Below are 18,240 nucleotides of genomic sequence, written 5' to 3' on the forward strand. Positions count from 1 at the left end.
TTTCATGTTCGTCATAAACTGCACAATAACCTTCCGTACACAAGATTATCTGCTGCACTATTAAGTAAACGCTTCGACTTCTTCGTCTCAGCTCTCATGTGAGGTGTGTGTGAGCAGACGGCCAGCAGGGGTCCTCGCAGCGTCATGTGACTGATGTGCAACAGCAGGAAGTGAGAGATTCTGACCTTTGGGTGAAAGATTGAGAAACTGATCCACTTCATGAGGCTCCAGTTTAATCTGAGGGATGATATTCTCCTCTTTTATCTGCAGGAAACAGGAAAGAGAAGAAGAAGGTTACACGCCATGAAAAATGTTTGAAAATGTTTCATCCTGAGTCTCTCGTCTCTCGTCTCTCACCTTGATGCCTTTGCCCTGGTGTTGGCTGGTGACTGCGGTCTGAGCTGGGGTGGCGGCGGGGGCCACGGCGGGGCGCTCAGGGGCTTGGGCCCCGTCGCTAGAGGCCAGAGACAGGGAGAGGGTGGGGAGGAGGGAGGGGGTCTCGCACAGGAGGCCTTCAATAACTTCCTCCTGCTCCATGGGCCACTCGGCTGAATCCCCATCAGACTCTGCTGCAGAACAGACACGGATCACTGACACTGAAGCCTTTTTGTACATTTCACACCAACATCCAACATCTTTATCTCTATGTTTATTTTTTTCTTCCTTTATCTGTTAGATAACAAAAAAAAACAGACGTGTAGATCTCAACAAAAACAAGAACAGCTATAGAGATGTAAAAATTATAAAACAATATGGCGTCTATGGTATGAGGCTGTCATGTGTACCTGCGTGTGTTTATATAACAGGTATGTATGAGGGAGAGGGTCATTCATCACTATTTAACACAACATTATATTATCTGTACGTTTCTGCTGTTGCTAATTTCCTGATCCCATGTTTTTTCATCACTTTATAATCTGTAGAAGCGAAGGAACCAGAACTAACAGACACTGTCGAATAATTATTTTATTTCTGTTGATAGAGAAAGATTCATTTGAACTAGTTTCCTTCTCAGTTTATTACATTTTTTGGTCATTTTTAAAAAAATATCTTTCCAATAATATAAAAATCAGCTTGTCTTTGTCTTCCATATGGAAAAAGTGATTGATGGTGAAAAACACACCAACATCTGTCTGAAGTTTGGTAACACCAGCTGACATCATCCACCTGTCTCACCTGCGTCACTGCCTTGCTCTCCGGTCAGGTGCGACAGGGGCGACTGTGGCCGGCTGTCCCCGCAGAGCGAGTAGCTGTGCTCGGCGGTGATGTGAGGGGGCAGAGGGGAGGATGGGGACAGGTCCGCTCCGTCCTCGCCCTCCATGGCCTCCACTCCGCCCCTCACCCCGGAGAGGAAGGGGTCGCTGAGCAGCTGGCCCAGCAAAGCATCCTGGGACAGGTCGTCGAGGAGCTCGGAGAAGTGCTGCACAGAGGAGACAGAGAGGAGGATGTTTAATACGAGCGGTTTGCTCCCACCAGAGACGAGGCCTCAGACAGACGGATAATTATAGAAAGGCTGTGACTAATACTGTAGCTGGGAGTCTATGACACAGAGTGTGCAATTACAGACTCTTTAATTTTTTATTGCTACCTTTCCTTGAAGCCCCCCCCCCCTCCCCCTCCCCCAGGAAACACTAAAGCAGCCAATCCTTTAAAACCGTCTTTCACTTAAAATAAACAACCCCACCAATCAGTGTGTCTCTGTCTGTGTGTGATTCTCAGTGTGGTGATACATTTACAAAACACACTCCTCTACCCTTAACTCCATCTTTCATCTCCCCCCCCATAGCCCCCCCCCCACCCCCCACCACAACCCCCCCCCCCACATTCCTGCTGCTGCATTCTTCTCCTCTGAACAAGGGGAGTGTGTGTAGATCTCCCTCCGTGATCAGGTGTTATGACTGGTGTAAACAAAACGCAGCCAAAGCAAAACCTTGGCGGTGATGTGTTGAATACATACTGACATACATCTCCTGTGTGTGTGTGTGTGTGTGTGTGTGTGCGTGTGTGTGTGTGTGTGTGTGGTATGTCCTCTAACAGGAAACTTGTGCATAAGGCCTCTAATTACTTTCATTAGCATTTAATTAGCATTTAGCAAATCGTCTTGGCCTTACGTTTCAAATAAAAAACATCCACACGAAGGCTGCAGTTCATATTCATGTTCATTATCTGCTGAGGTTTTTTCCTGATTAGTTGATTAATCATCAAGTGTTAGGAACAAGTGAGATAATAAGTCGACAGTGATATAAAACAGACAAAAAAAAAAAATCAGCAAATCCTCGTTTAAAGAAGCTGAAACCAGAGAATAATTGATATTTTTGTTGCTGTTGATCAACTTATTGATTAACTGAATTATCAGCTCAGTGCCATCATTATCCCAGCATAGTTGACCTTCCCTATCATTATTATTATTATTATTATTATTATTATTATTATTACCTTGTCACTGACGAGCCTCCGTACCTCGGCCTTTCATATGAGACCTGCTCTCTGTATTTTGTAATATGCAGAACTTGGTATAAATCAAACATATTTTGGATCATTTTGGTGCCACGTTGTGGTCGACTGCTGTCAGTTTTCACATGTGACAAATTCTCTTTTAGATTATTTATTCATGTGTTTTGTTGAAATTGGGGATTACATCATGTTTACACCCACAGGCCAAAAACACAACAACATCTTGTGTGTGTATCGTGTTGTTCGGGGACAGAACGGTGTATTTATCCATATGAAAACTTCACGGTTCTCCCGTCCTGTCCTGACTTGAACTCAATGCACCAAGAGAATGGGAAAAAATTTCTGATGTAACTTCGAGTTGTGTTACCAGGCAGACTACACTGAATGTGTCCAATGGAAATATTAGCCATATGGGACCAGTCTGGGCTCAGCCAATGAGAGGGAAACAAGCCATTTAAATCAGACACACATGAAGTTGGAGACAAAGAAAGAAAGGAGGTTCTGCTGATTTAGAAAAAGACAATCTACAGTTTTAGTACGTTATCTTTAGTTATGTAACGTCAGACAAAAGAGGGATGACATGGACGGACAGACGGATGAAACGAGAGTGAAATCAAGATGGAGGAAAGGAGGAAACAGGAGGAGGGCGGACAGCCGAGCGCCAAGCATGTGGCCTTGATTACAGACGGAAAAGAAGAGGACTCGACCTCCTGTATTTTCTCTTCGTCACGCTCAGAGTGAAATGACCTCCTCACTTCATAAACACACAGCACACTCCTGCCGCCGTACGCTGCCCTACAAGGCCCGATCTCAGGCCTCTGCTGGTGTGTGTGTGTGTGTGTGTGTCATGCAAACACTGACAGCGTACCGTGAATCTACTAAAGGGAGGAGGGGGCAAATATTTACACATCTATCCACCAGTGGGTCCTTTTCTAACTTTATGCAATGACCTTAAGAGCATGTCGCTGAAAACGAGCCCACGATATGAATGTAGTAATAAATACTGTGAAAGTGCACGTGCCACATCATGAGCAAACATTTACAATAGTTTACAACGTTTTACCTCCTCCCCGAGTGTCTCCTGGCAACAACTAAATCTCCACGGTTACCGGGAGCCATCAAACTGTGGCTGATATTATCACACCCCTTCAGATCTTTGTACCCACAAACCCACACACACACACACACACACACACACACACACACACACACACACACACTGACAGTCGTGGGCTTTGCTGTGATGATGACAGTAATTATAATGTCAGCTCAAATGAATAAAATACCAGCTGTTGCTTTTCAGCAGCTAAACTGAAAAACATGAAAATAAAAAAAAAAAAGCTTTAGGTTTTTGAAAGTCTCAAAAAAAAGTTTTAAAAATATCATGTTGAAAAATGAAATGAAGGACATCCTGTATGTGCATTTTAAACAGGAGTATGGTTATAAAAGCTGGTTATAAAATGTTTCTTGAGCTTTGGAAGCGACACTCTGTATCACAGGAAGTTAGTTCAACATCACCCTGAAATATTCTGGTTTATCGATGATCAACTATCGGACAAACTGTTGGTGTCTCGTCGTAGAACGTAATAAAAACGTACATTATATTGTAACTGAATGTAACTGAAACAGACCTGAAAAAAAGTCATGTTTTTGCTTGAAAAAGAATTTTAACGTTTACTTGATTATCAAAATATTAAGTGACTAATTGTTGCTGCTATAAACTGAAATATAAAACTTTGCCAAATGTTTTACTATTTTCTGGTTTATGTAAAAATGATCATGAGATGCCTAAAAAGATGTAATAAATCCAGGTTTGGTTTCAGCTCAAAAAGAGGGAAAAAAAACATCAAGATGGGAAAAGAAAAAGGGCGTAGTTTTAACGGAGGAGTAATTACACACAGAAAACCACTTTTAAACACAAAACTGAGCCATAGTTTGTGGTTTGTATGACCTTTGACACCGCCCTTTTCGCCTCTTTGCCTTTTTCTCTTTACAATACAGCAGGACGGCTCTCAATAAAAATCACCTTTTAAAATCATCTTAGAAATAAATGAATGATCCGTCCAGCGTGAGGACGCAGACGGGGATAAATCCTTGTCTTGTTCAGGGACAGGAAACGGGTTGAGGTCCGTGAAAACAGAACCACGCCGAGGCTTTTATAGACTCCCTGTCATTTCTGCATGTGGAGTGTGCGGTTGTGGTTGTGTGAAAGAAAAAAGGAGCAGTCGGCCCGGGGTTGCTGCAGCATCAGTCACCGGGGCTGGGTGTAACTCATCACACACACACACACACACACAACAGAAACCTCTTTGTCTTTGCAGACCAACAGTGAGGTGTTATTTAGGGCCGGCTGTAACTCTACACTCTCCAGCTGGGAAACAGAAGGAGCTGAAGCCTCAATGGGAAAACTGGGAGTTTAAACTGGAACTAGGGCAACAATCAGTAGGTCACCCAGCTCCTCTGAAGGAACAAGTGGTGATAACAAAGAGGTTATATCCTCATATTTTCCAGAATAAAAATCACATAATAAGAAGCAGGGAACACTGCTGAAAGTGCAGATCGCAATCTTTTAATTGAAGCCACAATGAAGGGCTGCAGATGGAGAAGGAAATGCAGAGCGATTTCCTCCAGCAGCAGAAATCTTGTGTTATGCAAACAGACACAACCCTTTTGTAAACCCTTTGCGAGCTCAGCTTTACTTCATCTGTGCCTGATCCTAATCGAATCAGAGAACGAAGCGATGAAGTGAAAACTGGGTCAGAAGTCTGTTGAACAAAGAGCAAATTAAGCGTTTCAATTAGCCGGATTGTTTATGGCACCATGGGGATTGACTGGAGGGTCGACGGCGACGCCCCACCGCTGTGAAGTTCCTGGTTTTACAGTTCAAACAGAAAAACTTTGTGTTGGGAAATAATCACAATAAAACTACAACACATCCAGCCTTAGTTCACAGGATTGTGAGCGCAGTAAACAAAACAATCTATCATAGTCAGTGTCTCTAAAAGGAGCTATTGCTACATAGCTAACATTAGCATTAGCGGCTGTTTACTTTCCAGTCTAGAAGAAACATTGTGATTTATTCCTTTACTCAACAACAGCTGTCTCCATTGGTGGAAAACAACCCTCTTGTTTTGCTTCTATTTCTATCGCTTCTTTTCTTCTATTGAAGTTAGCATGCTAACCAGCTAGCTCCAGCCCAGTTGCCCTGACTCGTCACTTTCCGATACCAAGTCACTGTAGCGTCCAATATCCGAAGACGTGGCGCTGTTCAGAGGACGTATTATAACCTCTTGTGTTATGAAGACAACGATGACTGAAGCTCTTGGCAAGACTGGTAAGTAAACAGCTGCTAATGCTAAAGCTAGCTTTGTAGCAATAGCAAAACTGGCTAGGTTAGGAGCGGGGACGTCATTTTATCTACCAAGCTACATCCAAGAAAAACAAGGGGAACAATGCTAAAAGCTAATGATAAAACAGTTATCGCAACTCTTAAATTGACACATTAAACACTAATTAATCCCAAAGTTTTGGTTTAATTGACTAATTCTGACATTAGAATATATAGTTTTAGTGCTAAAACTAAGCCTATTCAACTCTATTAGGAAGAAAGTTTTCAGAAACAGCTGATTGATCTATTTTTCAAAAGTTTTGATTATAAGATAAGAAAAAAAAACTTTAGTGAAGTTTATACTACTAAATATGAATAAATGCCACAGCGTCATGTGACTTAGTGAACGCTAAAGTGTTAACATGGAGCATCAATGTACTTCTCGTCAACTGGGAAGTAAACCAGTCAGACGTTCTTCTAAAAAACAAAAAGTGGTGAAATCCTACAACAACTAGTTAGCAGTGAGTGATAAGGCTCGTCAATAAAAGCCTGGACAGCTGTGTGGGTCACTGGTTAGCAGCTTAATGAAGGGTCTGACAGCGGGAGGGGAGGGAAGGAATGTCCTCTCCGCTCTGTGATTCTGCTGTAACTGAGGATGTGTGCGCGTCTGTTTTAACCCTTAACGGCCACAGTTTTAAAGAAGTAAGACCAGGAAGAGGAAAGTGTGATGATGTAACACCTTCCTCTCACTGAGAAGCCAAACCAGATGTGTGTGAGAGAGAGAGAGAGAGAGAGAGAGAGAGAGAGAGAGAGCTGAAAAAAATGTCTGACAGAACCCCACTGAGGCCTGAGGGTCATTTATCTCCAGTGTGTTTCCAGCTGAGTGTGTATTTGTATGTGTACCTTGCCCTGGACTCATCTGAGTGTACTTTTGTTAATGACACACACACACACACACACACACACACACACACTCATAAAAAAATAAAGGCAAACACACACTCTCATGCACAATGAATTCATGTGAAGATAAATTCAGTGACTCGTTGTGTTTGATTTGGATCCAGGTTGTTGGTTTGTGGCAGCCTCCACCACAGATCACAGATCACCGACACGTGTCCCATCACAACCAGATAACCAGTATTAAAGGTTGAAGACGTATCTGAGTGTTAATCTACACACTGAACTGTCAGTCTGCTTCAAAGTGATCAGTGTCCTTATCGTCAATAACAGTGAAGAAAAGGGACAAGACTTCATTTATTTGAACTCTGGTGCAACAATCTTTGGTAAATCAACCTTTAAAAAGTGTAAATTGTTTTAATCCATTAATCATTTGACTTTTACAACATCCATTACAATTTTCCTAAAGCCATTAATATAAAAACAACTATTTGGAAAAAATGATCTGACTATTGAGTCGTTAATAGTCAAGTTATTAAGTTATTAAGTATTATAAAAAGGTAAAGAGTTGTAAATATTATTAAGTTATTAATAAATAATAATAATAATAATAATAATAAACACTGGGTTTCTTTCTGACGATTTTCTTTTTAATACGTCTTTAATGGATGAACTTCCCAGAAGGTCAAAGGTCAAACTCTCCACTGATGAAAACTTTCTGATGAATTAAAGCGATAAAGAGACAAAGCAGGTGTATCGACGCAGGAGGAAAAAATACCACCCACAGTCCGGCTATTCTGAATTCTACCAAGCATCAATAAATGGTTTATTGTCCTTTTTCAAATTTAAATGTGAGTGAAACGCTTTGAAACGACCTTGTGAAGGGATTTATATACATAAGTTCAACTTGTCTTCCTTATAAAGGAGTCGAGTGTCTGGAGCCACGAGAGGCAACAAAGGTCCTGCAGTCATACTCTACTTTGGTCCGAATGATTATGATGTAAAACATCCAGAGCATGATGCTGCTGCACGGACATTTAACACAAACCATCGCTATACAAGCCTTTTTTGGCCAAGAAAGAGAAAGCGTGTCCTTCCAGGTTTTTCCTTGGAAGAAACAGAAACATGTTACAAGTGAATTTACAGCTCTCTTTATTCTAGGAGAGTCACTCCTGCACTACTGCCCCAGCTTGTTTAAAAGCTTCGCTCAGCTGTATTTCGTGGTAAATGTCCTTCATTTTGTCTCCCAGCTGGTCGGACATGCTCGTAAAATCCAGTTCCTCTACATCCTGGAGCCGATTCCCACCGCTCTGCTCGACTTCCCAAAGCACTTGAAGATAACGAGAGCACAACATTTGCATATTTGACCCTCAGTTTTTTTTCTGTGGTAACTGTTAATCATTGTTAGCATTCATGGCTGAAAGCGGTGGATCCCACTCATACCCAGCTGTGCGCCAAAGCACATGGAGGAATGCTAACAATGTGTGCGAGCAGCAGGGATTCCTGCACAAGCTCTTAATACAATCTTTTAAATTTTTAGTGCAAAAAACAATATGTTGCATCAAACACAGCAGCAGCTTTTGACTTAAAAAAAATTACAAAGATTTTGTCTTTTTTCCAACATCCAAATCTATAGTCAAGCTAGTGAACCAATGAGGCAGTTATTCTCTTTGTTCACCCTTCGAAAAACACAATTGTTTGTTGGATAAATAACTAGCACGGTGGCTATTTTAGACGCTAGCTTCCTGTGTCAGAGCCTGAGTTCACTGCAGATACATACATGAAAAAATAGCTAAAAGAAAAAAAGGTCGACTGGCAGAAATAACAACTTTTAAAACAACATATGTCTCCAAGCGTCCACTACCCCAAGTCCTGTCAGACTGAGGAATGAAGTGAAACTACAGTCTGATAATCAGTGGGATTCATTCTCTGGGGATCATGAATGTTTGCAACCAAATTAGACGCCAATCCATCCATTAGTGGTCGAGATATTTCACCCCCCCCTCCCCCCCGAGTGTTGGACCAACAAGATCCAAGAGCCACAAACTGCTGTTCCCGGCCCATAGATCGATAATCAATGTCTAATCAAGCCAATACAAATCTTTGAATCCAGAGCCGAACCCACGGGGACGTTTGCCAGATATCAGCTGAGTCAACCCACGCCATGAGATAATGGTGACAGCGAACAGAGCCATATATCGCCCTGGAAACACTTCACATCAGTTGTAACAGCACCGGGCATCGATACTGAGACAGGACAGGCCTCGGAGGGGCTCTGCTATCTAGGGCTTATCTGGAGGTGGGAGGGGGCGACTGCAGGAGGCGAGCCCAGCACCAAGGCTTCCTGTCTGGACTTAGACCGTCATCTTTAATGAATAACCCCCCCCCCTCTTGTGTATTTACTTCTGCTTGTTCCCACATGCAGACACACAAACAGCACATTTGTCTCCCTGACATCACCTCTTCCATTATGTCTGTCTGGTCCCCGGCCGTGAGCGAACTCCCGACGCTCGGCCAAAATGAGCTCGCCTCACAAAAATGTCCTCATTCGGAGGAGAGACTCTGGGCTGGTTCTCACAGGGATAAGAGCACGACACAGACACTCCCTGACCCAGATCCCACACATGTATCCCAGCTCCATGTGCCAACAGGACAAGGCAACGAGGGCACCAGGAAAAAACAAGATGATAATAGAAGAAGAAGTAAAGAATTTCTTTCAAGTTCTCAGGAAGCGAGGAAATCCTGAGACGATTCAGGCTGCAACTAATGATTATTCTCATTAATCTGCCTTTTTTTTTTAAATTTTTTATTTACTGATGAATCATTACGTCTATAAAATGTCAGAAAAAGGTGAATATAAGAATTTCATGAAGCTTAAAGTGACATCTTCAATATTCAGTTTGCTGTAAAAGAGTGAAATCAGTGTAAAGTGAATATATTTTCCATTTTCTTCTGTTGGTTTGACAGAATGAGCTTCACGACAACATTATGTTGGGCTGTAGGAACTTATAATGGGGGGGGGTGATGATGGTTGACGGATGTAAACAACAGGATGTGAGAGAGAATAACAGTGGGCGTCACGTCCAGCCGAGCTGCGGTTGTTTACTCTCCACCCACAGGCGAGGACGCCAATACACAAAAACATGTGAATGTGACAGAAGTCACAGCAGCTCCATCACAGAACGGTTTCCAAAGCTGCAACGTCCCTTTTTCCTGTCGAACACTCACTCGTCCTGGATCCATTAACGTTTCATGATTGAGGAGGGAAAAAAAAAAAAAGGCCTTAATGTCGACGTTTATGTGGAGGCACGACAGGAAATGGATTCCAAATGGAAAGAGTGGGAAAAGTCAAAGTGCAAGACTATGAGTCAGTTGTTATCAGTGCGCGTGTGTGTGTGTGTGTGTGTGTGTGTGTGTGTGTGAATCAGTAATACAGATGAGCAGCAGAGGCCTCAGACTGAGACGATAAAGAGTATCAGACTTCCAATATGACAAATGGAAAAACCGTCTCCTTCTCTGATTGTACAATCCCTCCTCCTCCTGAGGCTTCCCAAAAGTTCAAAATTCAACCCCCAAAACACACACACACACACACACACACACACACACACACACACACACACACACACACACACACACACACACACACACACACACACACACACACACACACACACACACACACACACACACACACACACAGTAACACAAACTTTCCAGTCTTACTTTGTCACACTGACCGATCATTCAGCACAGCCCCCACTCTTCCCCCACAAACACACACACTGACCCTCCAGATGTTACACAACGACTTCACCAGACTCACACAGGCTTTTTAGGGTGGCTGTCTAAATTCCTGACTATAACAAATCCCATTAAAAAAGACACCGAAGCTAATAATCAAGCGAAGCTATCGACGAGTATTCTTCTTCCTCTGAGCTCCACTGTTTCCACAAAATATTAAAAACACATTAATGAGCTTTATTGTTGCTCGGGGCGACAAGAACACACACACACACACACACACACACACACACTGTAGTTTATTTTGACTGACACACACCATCCTGCTCATGGAAAGACTGAAGTGTGTGTTAACAGTCCCTAACAACTAGACTGTTTCCTCCTGTTTGAGGAACGTTTGGTAAAAACTACAGTGATCAGCTGTTTTGGTAACATTACATAGTAATGGGCTGTTTTTTTTAAAGACATAACCACCAATAAAACCACAACTTGTCATTTTCACACTTCAAGTTTTGTACATATTAAACAAAATAAGATATAAAGCTTCAATTAGTGAGTTTTAGAGGAGCTGGTCGGGGAATTTTGTTTCTTTTGGACACAGCCAGGCTAACTGTTTCCCTTTGTTTCCAGTCTTTATGCTAAGCTAAGCTAAGCTAACAAGCAGCTGCCAGAGTGGCATCAATTTTCTCATTTAATTCAGCAAGTAAGTGAATTTCCCTAAATGTCGATTTATTCCTTTAAAGATTTACTTCCTCTGTAGGAACCAATGAGCTTCGGGCTGTTTTTAGAGACGGACTAATACACTGTTGGTTTTGATCTTTTTATTTAGACAATAACACCAGTTTGTCCATTAACTTGATAACTAACTAATGTGTAATGTGACATTTTGAGCAGTTTCCAGACAAATATACAGGACTGAGTTTTCATCTTTTTATTAATCTTCAGTAGAGACGTTTAGAAATCAGTAAATAAAGACTTTATTTAGCAGTTAAAGCTACGATGTGGAGATTTTAGCCACTATGTGCGTGGCTGATTTTAATTATTCAAAATAATCGGTTTTTAGTTTTTAGTTTTTGGTGAGAAAACACAAAAGTTGTGTTTGTTTACAGGAAAACTTTAAATGTAAAACATCATGTCAAAGTATCAGCAGACCATTAGTCCATCTATAACTCGACTTGCTGCCAAACAGCTGTCAGATGCTGCAGACACTCTGTTTATGTGAAACACAAGCACAACTGTCTTCCTATGTCTCTCTCTCATCCTCCCTCTCTCTCTTATCCTGCCCTCATCCTGTGTATACTTGTTTAAAACTGGGTCAACACACACTCTCTCTCTCTCTCTCTCACACACACACACACACACACACACACACACACACACACACACACACACACACACAGATGCATAACTTTTTCCATCTCTCCACTGTAACACTGACCGGTCATTAAGTACCATTACACACACACACACACACACACACGCACGCACACACACACACACACACAGCTCCAGTGTGAACTCCTTCACCTTTTCTCCTCACACACTCAAGAGTTTTCTCTCCTTTTGTATTCATGACTTTTCTTCCTTCTCTCTTCTTCCTTTTGCATCAACCCTCTCTCTCCCTCTCTCTCTCTCTCTCTCTCTCTCTCTCTCTCGTTTAAATCACCTCAGCTCAACACGTGTCGTCTGTAAATCACTTCATAGATTTAGTTTGGGTTTAGTTCCGTTTATCGTCTGATCTCTGTGTGTTTTATCTGCTTGTTTCTGCAAGATAATCCCTGCAAACATTCGTTGTCAAGGTGAGTAAAGATCTCTGTTTTTTGTTTTGTTTTTTAATTGAAGGATTCCTCCCTCCACCTCCTGCTGGATGCTGGGTAAAATCTGGGTCAGTGCCGGTCTCGCTGAGCACCCCATAGCGAGCTTGTTAATCCTTAGAAAAGGCAAACACTCAGCGAAACTTGTTTGGGCGCGCCGCTGAACTTAATTCCTGTGTTAAAAGCAGCCAAGTGCTCGGCGAGCAGAAGAATACTTGAATGTCAAGTCACACACACGCTGAACTCTGCACGGATGAACGGGCTTGTTCATGTGGAGTGATGAAGAGTTTTCCTCTGCAGGTAAACAAGGCAAAGGAACATTTGACTGATAAAAGTTTCAGATGGTTCATTAAACTTCCAAATATTGATATTCGTGCCAATGTTTTTTTTTTATCTTAGCATCTCCACCAGCTGCAAGTCCCTGACGCTAATTGGCATCACCCAGCAAAGATTTCAGATAAAGACGCCAAAACATTGTATTTCCTATTTCTTTTTCATCTAAATGAGGTTGTGTCCTTTATGCAGGAAGTACAGGTGAGCAGGTCGAGGCAGTGAACAATGGCCGCAGTCTTTCCTGAACATTAAACTCTCAGTGCGTAACTTCGGCCTCTAGGGGTCTCTCGATTGAAACAATAAGGAAAGACGGCAACGGGTGACGTCATGAAAGAGCACGGGATCGTGGGAGTTGTTGTCTTCACCTCCGCCGACCCCATGCACATACAGGATGTGATGTAATTGACAGACACGGAGCTTTACCATATTAAAATCACGCATTTCTCCATTCATCTTTAGATATTTTAATGTGGAAAAGTTACAGATTATAACTTTAACCAAGTGTCATCAAATGTTGGCATTGAACATAAAAAACATGGCCCCTGAACACAATCCAGAGTTTTGCAGAGTCGTTCCAAACCAACAACCTTGTCTGCTGATAAGGCTGCTGTTAATTTCCAGACTCGTGTCAAACTTGACATTGATAATATACTTTCACTTCCAATCTCAGCTGCTGACACTGGGCCAACGCTGGGCCGTGTGCTGCCGCTACATGTAGACGGTTCTCAGCTCAGATTGGCCCAGATGCAAAACTTAGACTCCCATGTGGCGTCCACATACAGGACTGATACAGCTCACGTCAAGTCTTCTCACACTTTCACTACAGTGAACCCAACATGTTTTACGTTCTACTGAGAAACGTTTGCTGCAGGTCTGTTTTTCCATTGGAAAAAAATGGAAGAAATGACAAAAATGGGTGGAAAACAGAGGAAACATGCAGAAAAAGAACAAATTTAAATAGATGGTGGAGACTCACCGAGTCATCCATCTCTACGAATTAACTTACGAACATGTTATTTTGAATTTCTAGTGAAATCCCACATTCTTCAGTGATGCCAAACTTGCTTGAAATTCTAGAGAAATCAGGGCGAAACACAAAACTATATACAAGACAGACAGAGTTTTCCCTCTGGATGTAAAGGTCAATTCACAAGAAGTCAGTGTTAAGTTAAGAACTGAGTTCATTTCACTTCATTCAGCAAGAGTTTCTGTGAATTTTTTAAGGGGAAACGTCAAGAATTAAAGTGTTAAATAAAAGTTAGGAAAAGGCAAATGGGGGAGGGGTGGGGTTGTAGAGTTAAAGAAAGATGGATGAACCTGTAGATCTCGAAGAAATGAGTCAGGAAAGGGGAACAAGGAGGCAAAGCAGCAGTTTCTTAGGAAATTCAGAAGTTGTTTCTGGCATTTTCAGACAGGAGCCAACTCGTCCCAACTCTCCGCTCACCCCGGAGGAGCGACGGATGAAGAGGAGGAACGGCTGGAAAGATGGGGTGAAAGGTTAACTAGTGAGCTGATGGAGAGGTTTCTGTCTTAAACTGCTCTTGATTGTACACTTTGAGCCACGAGGCAGGATGTAAGCTGCAACATCTATAAAAAACACACACACACACACATCAAAGTCGAGAGAGCGCCTCACAGCTCACACACCTAACTGTTTAATAAGCAGTTTACAGGCTTTAAACTCTTTGATGTTTAATACCTGAAATAGTGAAGCTCATGCAGAAAGCCCTGAAATTCTGTTGATGCCGCAACTTTAAAAGTCTATAATAAGGATATTATTTTTGATTTTCTCTCTGGAGTATGACCAGAAACTATAAACTGCTCACACTCCAAACCAAATATCTTTTAAATTTGCGATTATGTCCAAAGAAAAAAGAAAAAAGAAAAAGAGATGAGACGGCAGAAAGTTGTGGAAAAGGTTGTAAAAAAGAAAGAAAGAAAAGAAAGTGTTGCATTTAAAGATTTCAAGACGCTGCTACTATATAAAACTGCTTCCAGGCTCATTTTAGAGGCTGGATGTTTAAACCACTCAGGGGGATATTAAACCCACACCCTGCTAACCACACGCACAAGCTACAGAGAGGGGGAAAGACAGATACAGAATCAAGAAAAGAGACAGACAGACAGACAGAGGGATAAATTTAGCTTTGCCTCAGAGAACGAAGGCTCCTGTGGATTTTCCATAATGATCCCTCACAGTCTGATTACTACCTTCGCTCCGCTCTCGAGTGGCCGCCTGCCCGCAGCACAACTCGGAGTCGGAGTCCACTTTCAGAGTCGGGGGAGAAGTTGCATCAGATTTGAAGAAGAGGAAAAAATGTGACCTCGGACGTCCATGTGCGCACCATGTGTAGGTTATACTGTCACTTTCTAAAAGCCACCGAATGAGGCTTCAATTAGAGCAATGCTGACATTTGTTAAAGCTGCCAAGTAGTTGATTCTCATCAGGGTAGAAAGACCTAAGAAGACGTATTAAAACCAGGAGACACATTAAGTTTGACACCCCTCAGTAAAATGTCACATTCGAATACATTCTCCGTGTAAATCTTTCCCATTTCCTACCGGTGTTGTGATGAATAATTCAACAATAAGTGTGTATTTAAAGATGCAAATGTCACCACATTTTGAAAAGTCCAACATTAAAAGAAAAACCTGGGTTTTATTCCAATAATCGAGGCTATTATAACTATGCTAACTATGCTAGCTACGCTAACTCTGCACTCGCTACAATCCATTGTCGAGATTTGAGAAAAATGCGTAACAGCAAAACAACCTGAATGTTAATTAGGGAAAGCGTTGTCATGGATGGACATGATTTGATTGAAGGTAGACTTAAAAAGCTTCTGCTACTACTTGTCGGGCAGCTTAAGCTAGCAGGAGGAAGTGGCGTTAGGTGATGATTAAATTTGCTAAGTGGCTTTTTCTTCTTAAAAATTAGGTCAAACTGTGCAGGTTACATTTACACCTGGCTGTGATCCAATTGTCTTCAAATCACGGTGTGTTCTCTGTGCAATTAGCCAAGGTATTAACATGCCCCTTTATCCAGATGTTCAGATACAAATCGTACGTTGGTGCCAGGTGTAAATGGCGTCGATGTCAAACTGAAAGTAAACATAAAACCTTCAGTAAACTAAACAGCAAACTCTCAAGCGCACGTCCACTGCTGCCATGTAAAACACAACAGTTTTAGTATTATAATATGACGTAAACTTCAATTTTTATCCTTTTTCTTTTGCATATCTAAACTCTGAAGTTAACTGAGAAATCACATGGAGCCAATTTAGCTTCAGTTTGACGAATAAAACTGAAACGGTACAGCATGAACCCAATATCAGGTGGAATAATGAAGGGAAGTAAAACGGCAAATCAAGTTCCAATTTCCAAAATAAAACAGCTCCCAACTTTTTTAATTTTACCTTTAACACATTAAGTACAACTCTAAAGCCAAAGTCCACCTCACTGGACGACTGCTGCTCTACTACTCTCTATCCTACTGTATTTCTTTTGCATATCTTGACCACTGGGAGCCAACTAAAGGACGTCCATTCACAACCCAGAACCTACTGTCCAGCTGCTTTAATATTTAACTTCAACATCAGGTTTTCTACAAGCAGCAAAAACCACAGAACAGTTCAGGAGTCACTGTGTTTCTATCTGTGCCGTCTTTATTTCGCTGCCGTTTGTTTTTCATAATTGACTCTGAGACCAACCTGAAGATCCTGAACCACACCTGCAGAAAATAACACGCCGTGTGTTTCACTATCACACACAGGTATGCTATTTTATCTGACACTAAAGACTGAATTAGATAGGAGGCAGCTCAGGTCGTGATATGTAAAACATGTGTAACCGAGACACTTTGACCCTTGATTGGCAATAAAATGTGAGCGGTTGTGAAATGGTGTCGTCATTTATCTGCTCTCGATGTAAAACTAAAACTGCTAAGAGTGTATGCGTGTTTGTGTGTGTGTGTGTGTGTGTGTGCGTGTGTGCCCTGAATGTCCGTCTCTGCCTACACACACTGGCACTCATGTTACAGCAGACACATGGACCATTCAGACAGAGACAGAGCGCGGCCACCGGCGAGCAGGATGCCCTGCCCCGACGGAGAACAGGCTCTGCACTGTGAGCACATGGATCAAGCTGTTTACCCTCAACTGTGTGTGTGTGTGTGTGTGTGTGTGTTTGAATAGTCTAACTCAACCCTGAGTTTGTGCTGAGCTGTCAAAGCTCCATCATGTGTATTAATAAAAACTAACGTTAGATTTATACAGAGAGGCGAGTCTCTATCTGCAGATATGCTGTGTGTTATGTAACTACACACATAGTTGGAAAGCCCTGGAGCATGTGCACAGCAAATATACTCTTTCCCTCTGCATGGCGGCCTCCTCTCCTCTCCATGAGTGCAGCGAGTACACCATGTGCTAGAAAATTACAAGTAGGAGCAAGTGCATGAGGTGGTATTTAAGTCTAAGGCCGGTCTCTTTCTGTCTCTGTCTATTCCCTGAACTCTCTGACAGATGTGTGGTCGCACCATCACGTCCTGTTTCTGTGTATTCAGCTGATATTTATCTCATACGACTCGGTCCACCTCTGATATGAGTGATGTAAGGTGACTTTATTGATTATTGTACATATACAGTCAATCTATAACTGATCAGTGCTGTATTAGTTGTCTGGAATCATTTTCCAAACATTATTCAATACAAATCTGTCTCAAATTCCTCAAATGCATTTTTCAGGTACTTGTACTTGAGTATTTACATTTTATGCTATTTTATACCTCTACTCCACCACATGTATTTGACAGCAAACTAACTAACTAACTAACTAACTAACTAACTAACTAACTAACTAGTGACTTCGTAGGCCACACCTTCGTAGACCATGTCCACCGAAGGATGCGGCCCCTGAACCGGGACACAGCTTGTAGCTCCTAGCATCTATATTTTAGCTGCTGTGGGTTCAGATGTTTTCTGATTCAGATTAGCTGAATGCTAACTTGACATGAGTGGACAGCGTGATTGCTGATTTCTACTGAGATAATGATTTTGTGTTTGTTGCCTGAGCGATTAACAGGCTTTGTTTTCTGTACACGAGTACGTTACCTTCTAGCCGACTGGGCCAGAGCTAGCAGGTTAGCATGCTAGCTTAAGTTGAAGAAGAGAAGTGATAGAAATAGAAGCAAAACAGCTCTTGGTGAGTAAAAGAATGAAGTTTGATGCTGAAATCACAAAGTTTCTTCTATGCTTGTAAGTAAACAGCTAATGCTAACATTAGCTATGTAGCAAGAGCAAAACTTACATATACTGTAGCTCCTTTAACGCTTGATTATACTCAGGACTCAGGGTGCTTTGGATTTTTCCTTCTTATCTGCATTTGTTTTGACCCGTGACACCAAAGATCACCTTTGATTTTAACCCTTTGTTTAAAAGATGCATATATTTTTATCCTCTTTTTTAAAAATTGATCGATTATCTGTAAGTTTCCTGAACACAAATGCCGATATTTGACCAAACCTACATAAAAACACAACCTGCAGCTGATGCAGTATGAATATGATAAACATATATTATTACGTGTCTTTTGTTCTTAGGGGAAAATATAGAAAAAATATTTTGGATTTTGACGTGAGTAGTTGATTGATTTCACTCATGTTTTGGCTCA

General features: G+C 41.8%; 1 protein-coding gene across 2 annotated transcripts in view; it reads right to left on the bottom strand.

The window, feature by feature from the left end:
• The window catches only part of creb3l2 (cAMP responsive element binding protein 3 like 2), a 35,286-nt gene that overhangs the window by 9,164 nt on the left and 7,882 nt on the right, over window positions 1–18,240 (bottom strand). The window contains exons 2-4 of one of the 2 annotated variants that reach the window (XM_022749762.1): window positions 1,177–1,420; window positions 358–566; window positions 186–264 (exon numbers count right to left, since the gene is read on the bottom strand). In XM_022749762.1, the coding sequence (XP_022605483.1) occupies window positions 186–264; window positions 358–566; window positions 1,177–1,420 (532 nt within the window). Of the gene's footprint in view, window positions 1–185; window positions 265–357; window positions 570–1,176; window positions 1,421–18,240 lie in introns of both variants that reach the window. The other variant, XM_022749761.1, reaches the window with a different exon arrangement.

This window comes from Seriola dumerili, unplaced genomic scaffold, assembly GCF_002260705.1.
Source record: "Seriola dumerili isolate Sdu_G_001 unplaced genomic scaffold, Sdu_1.0 BDQW01000138.1, whole genome shotgun sequence".
NCBI lineage: Eukaryota > Metazoa > Chordata > Actinopteri > Carangiformes > Carangidae > Seriola > Seriola dumerili.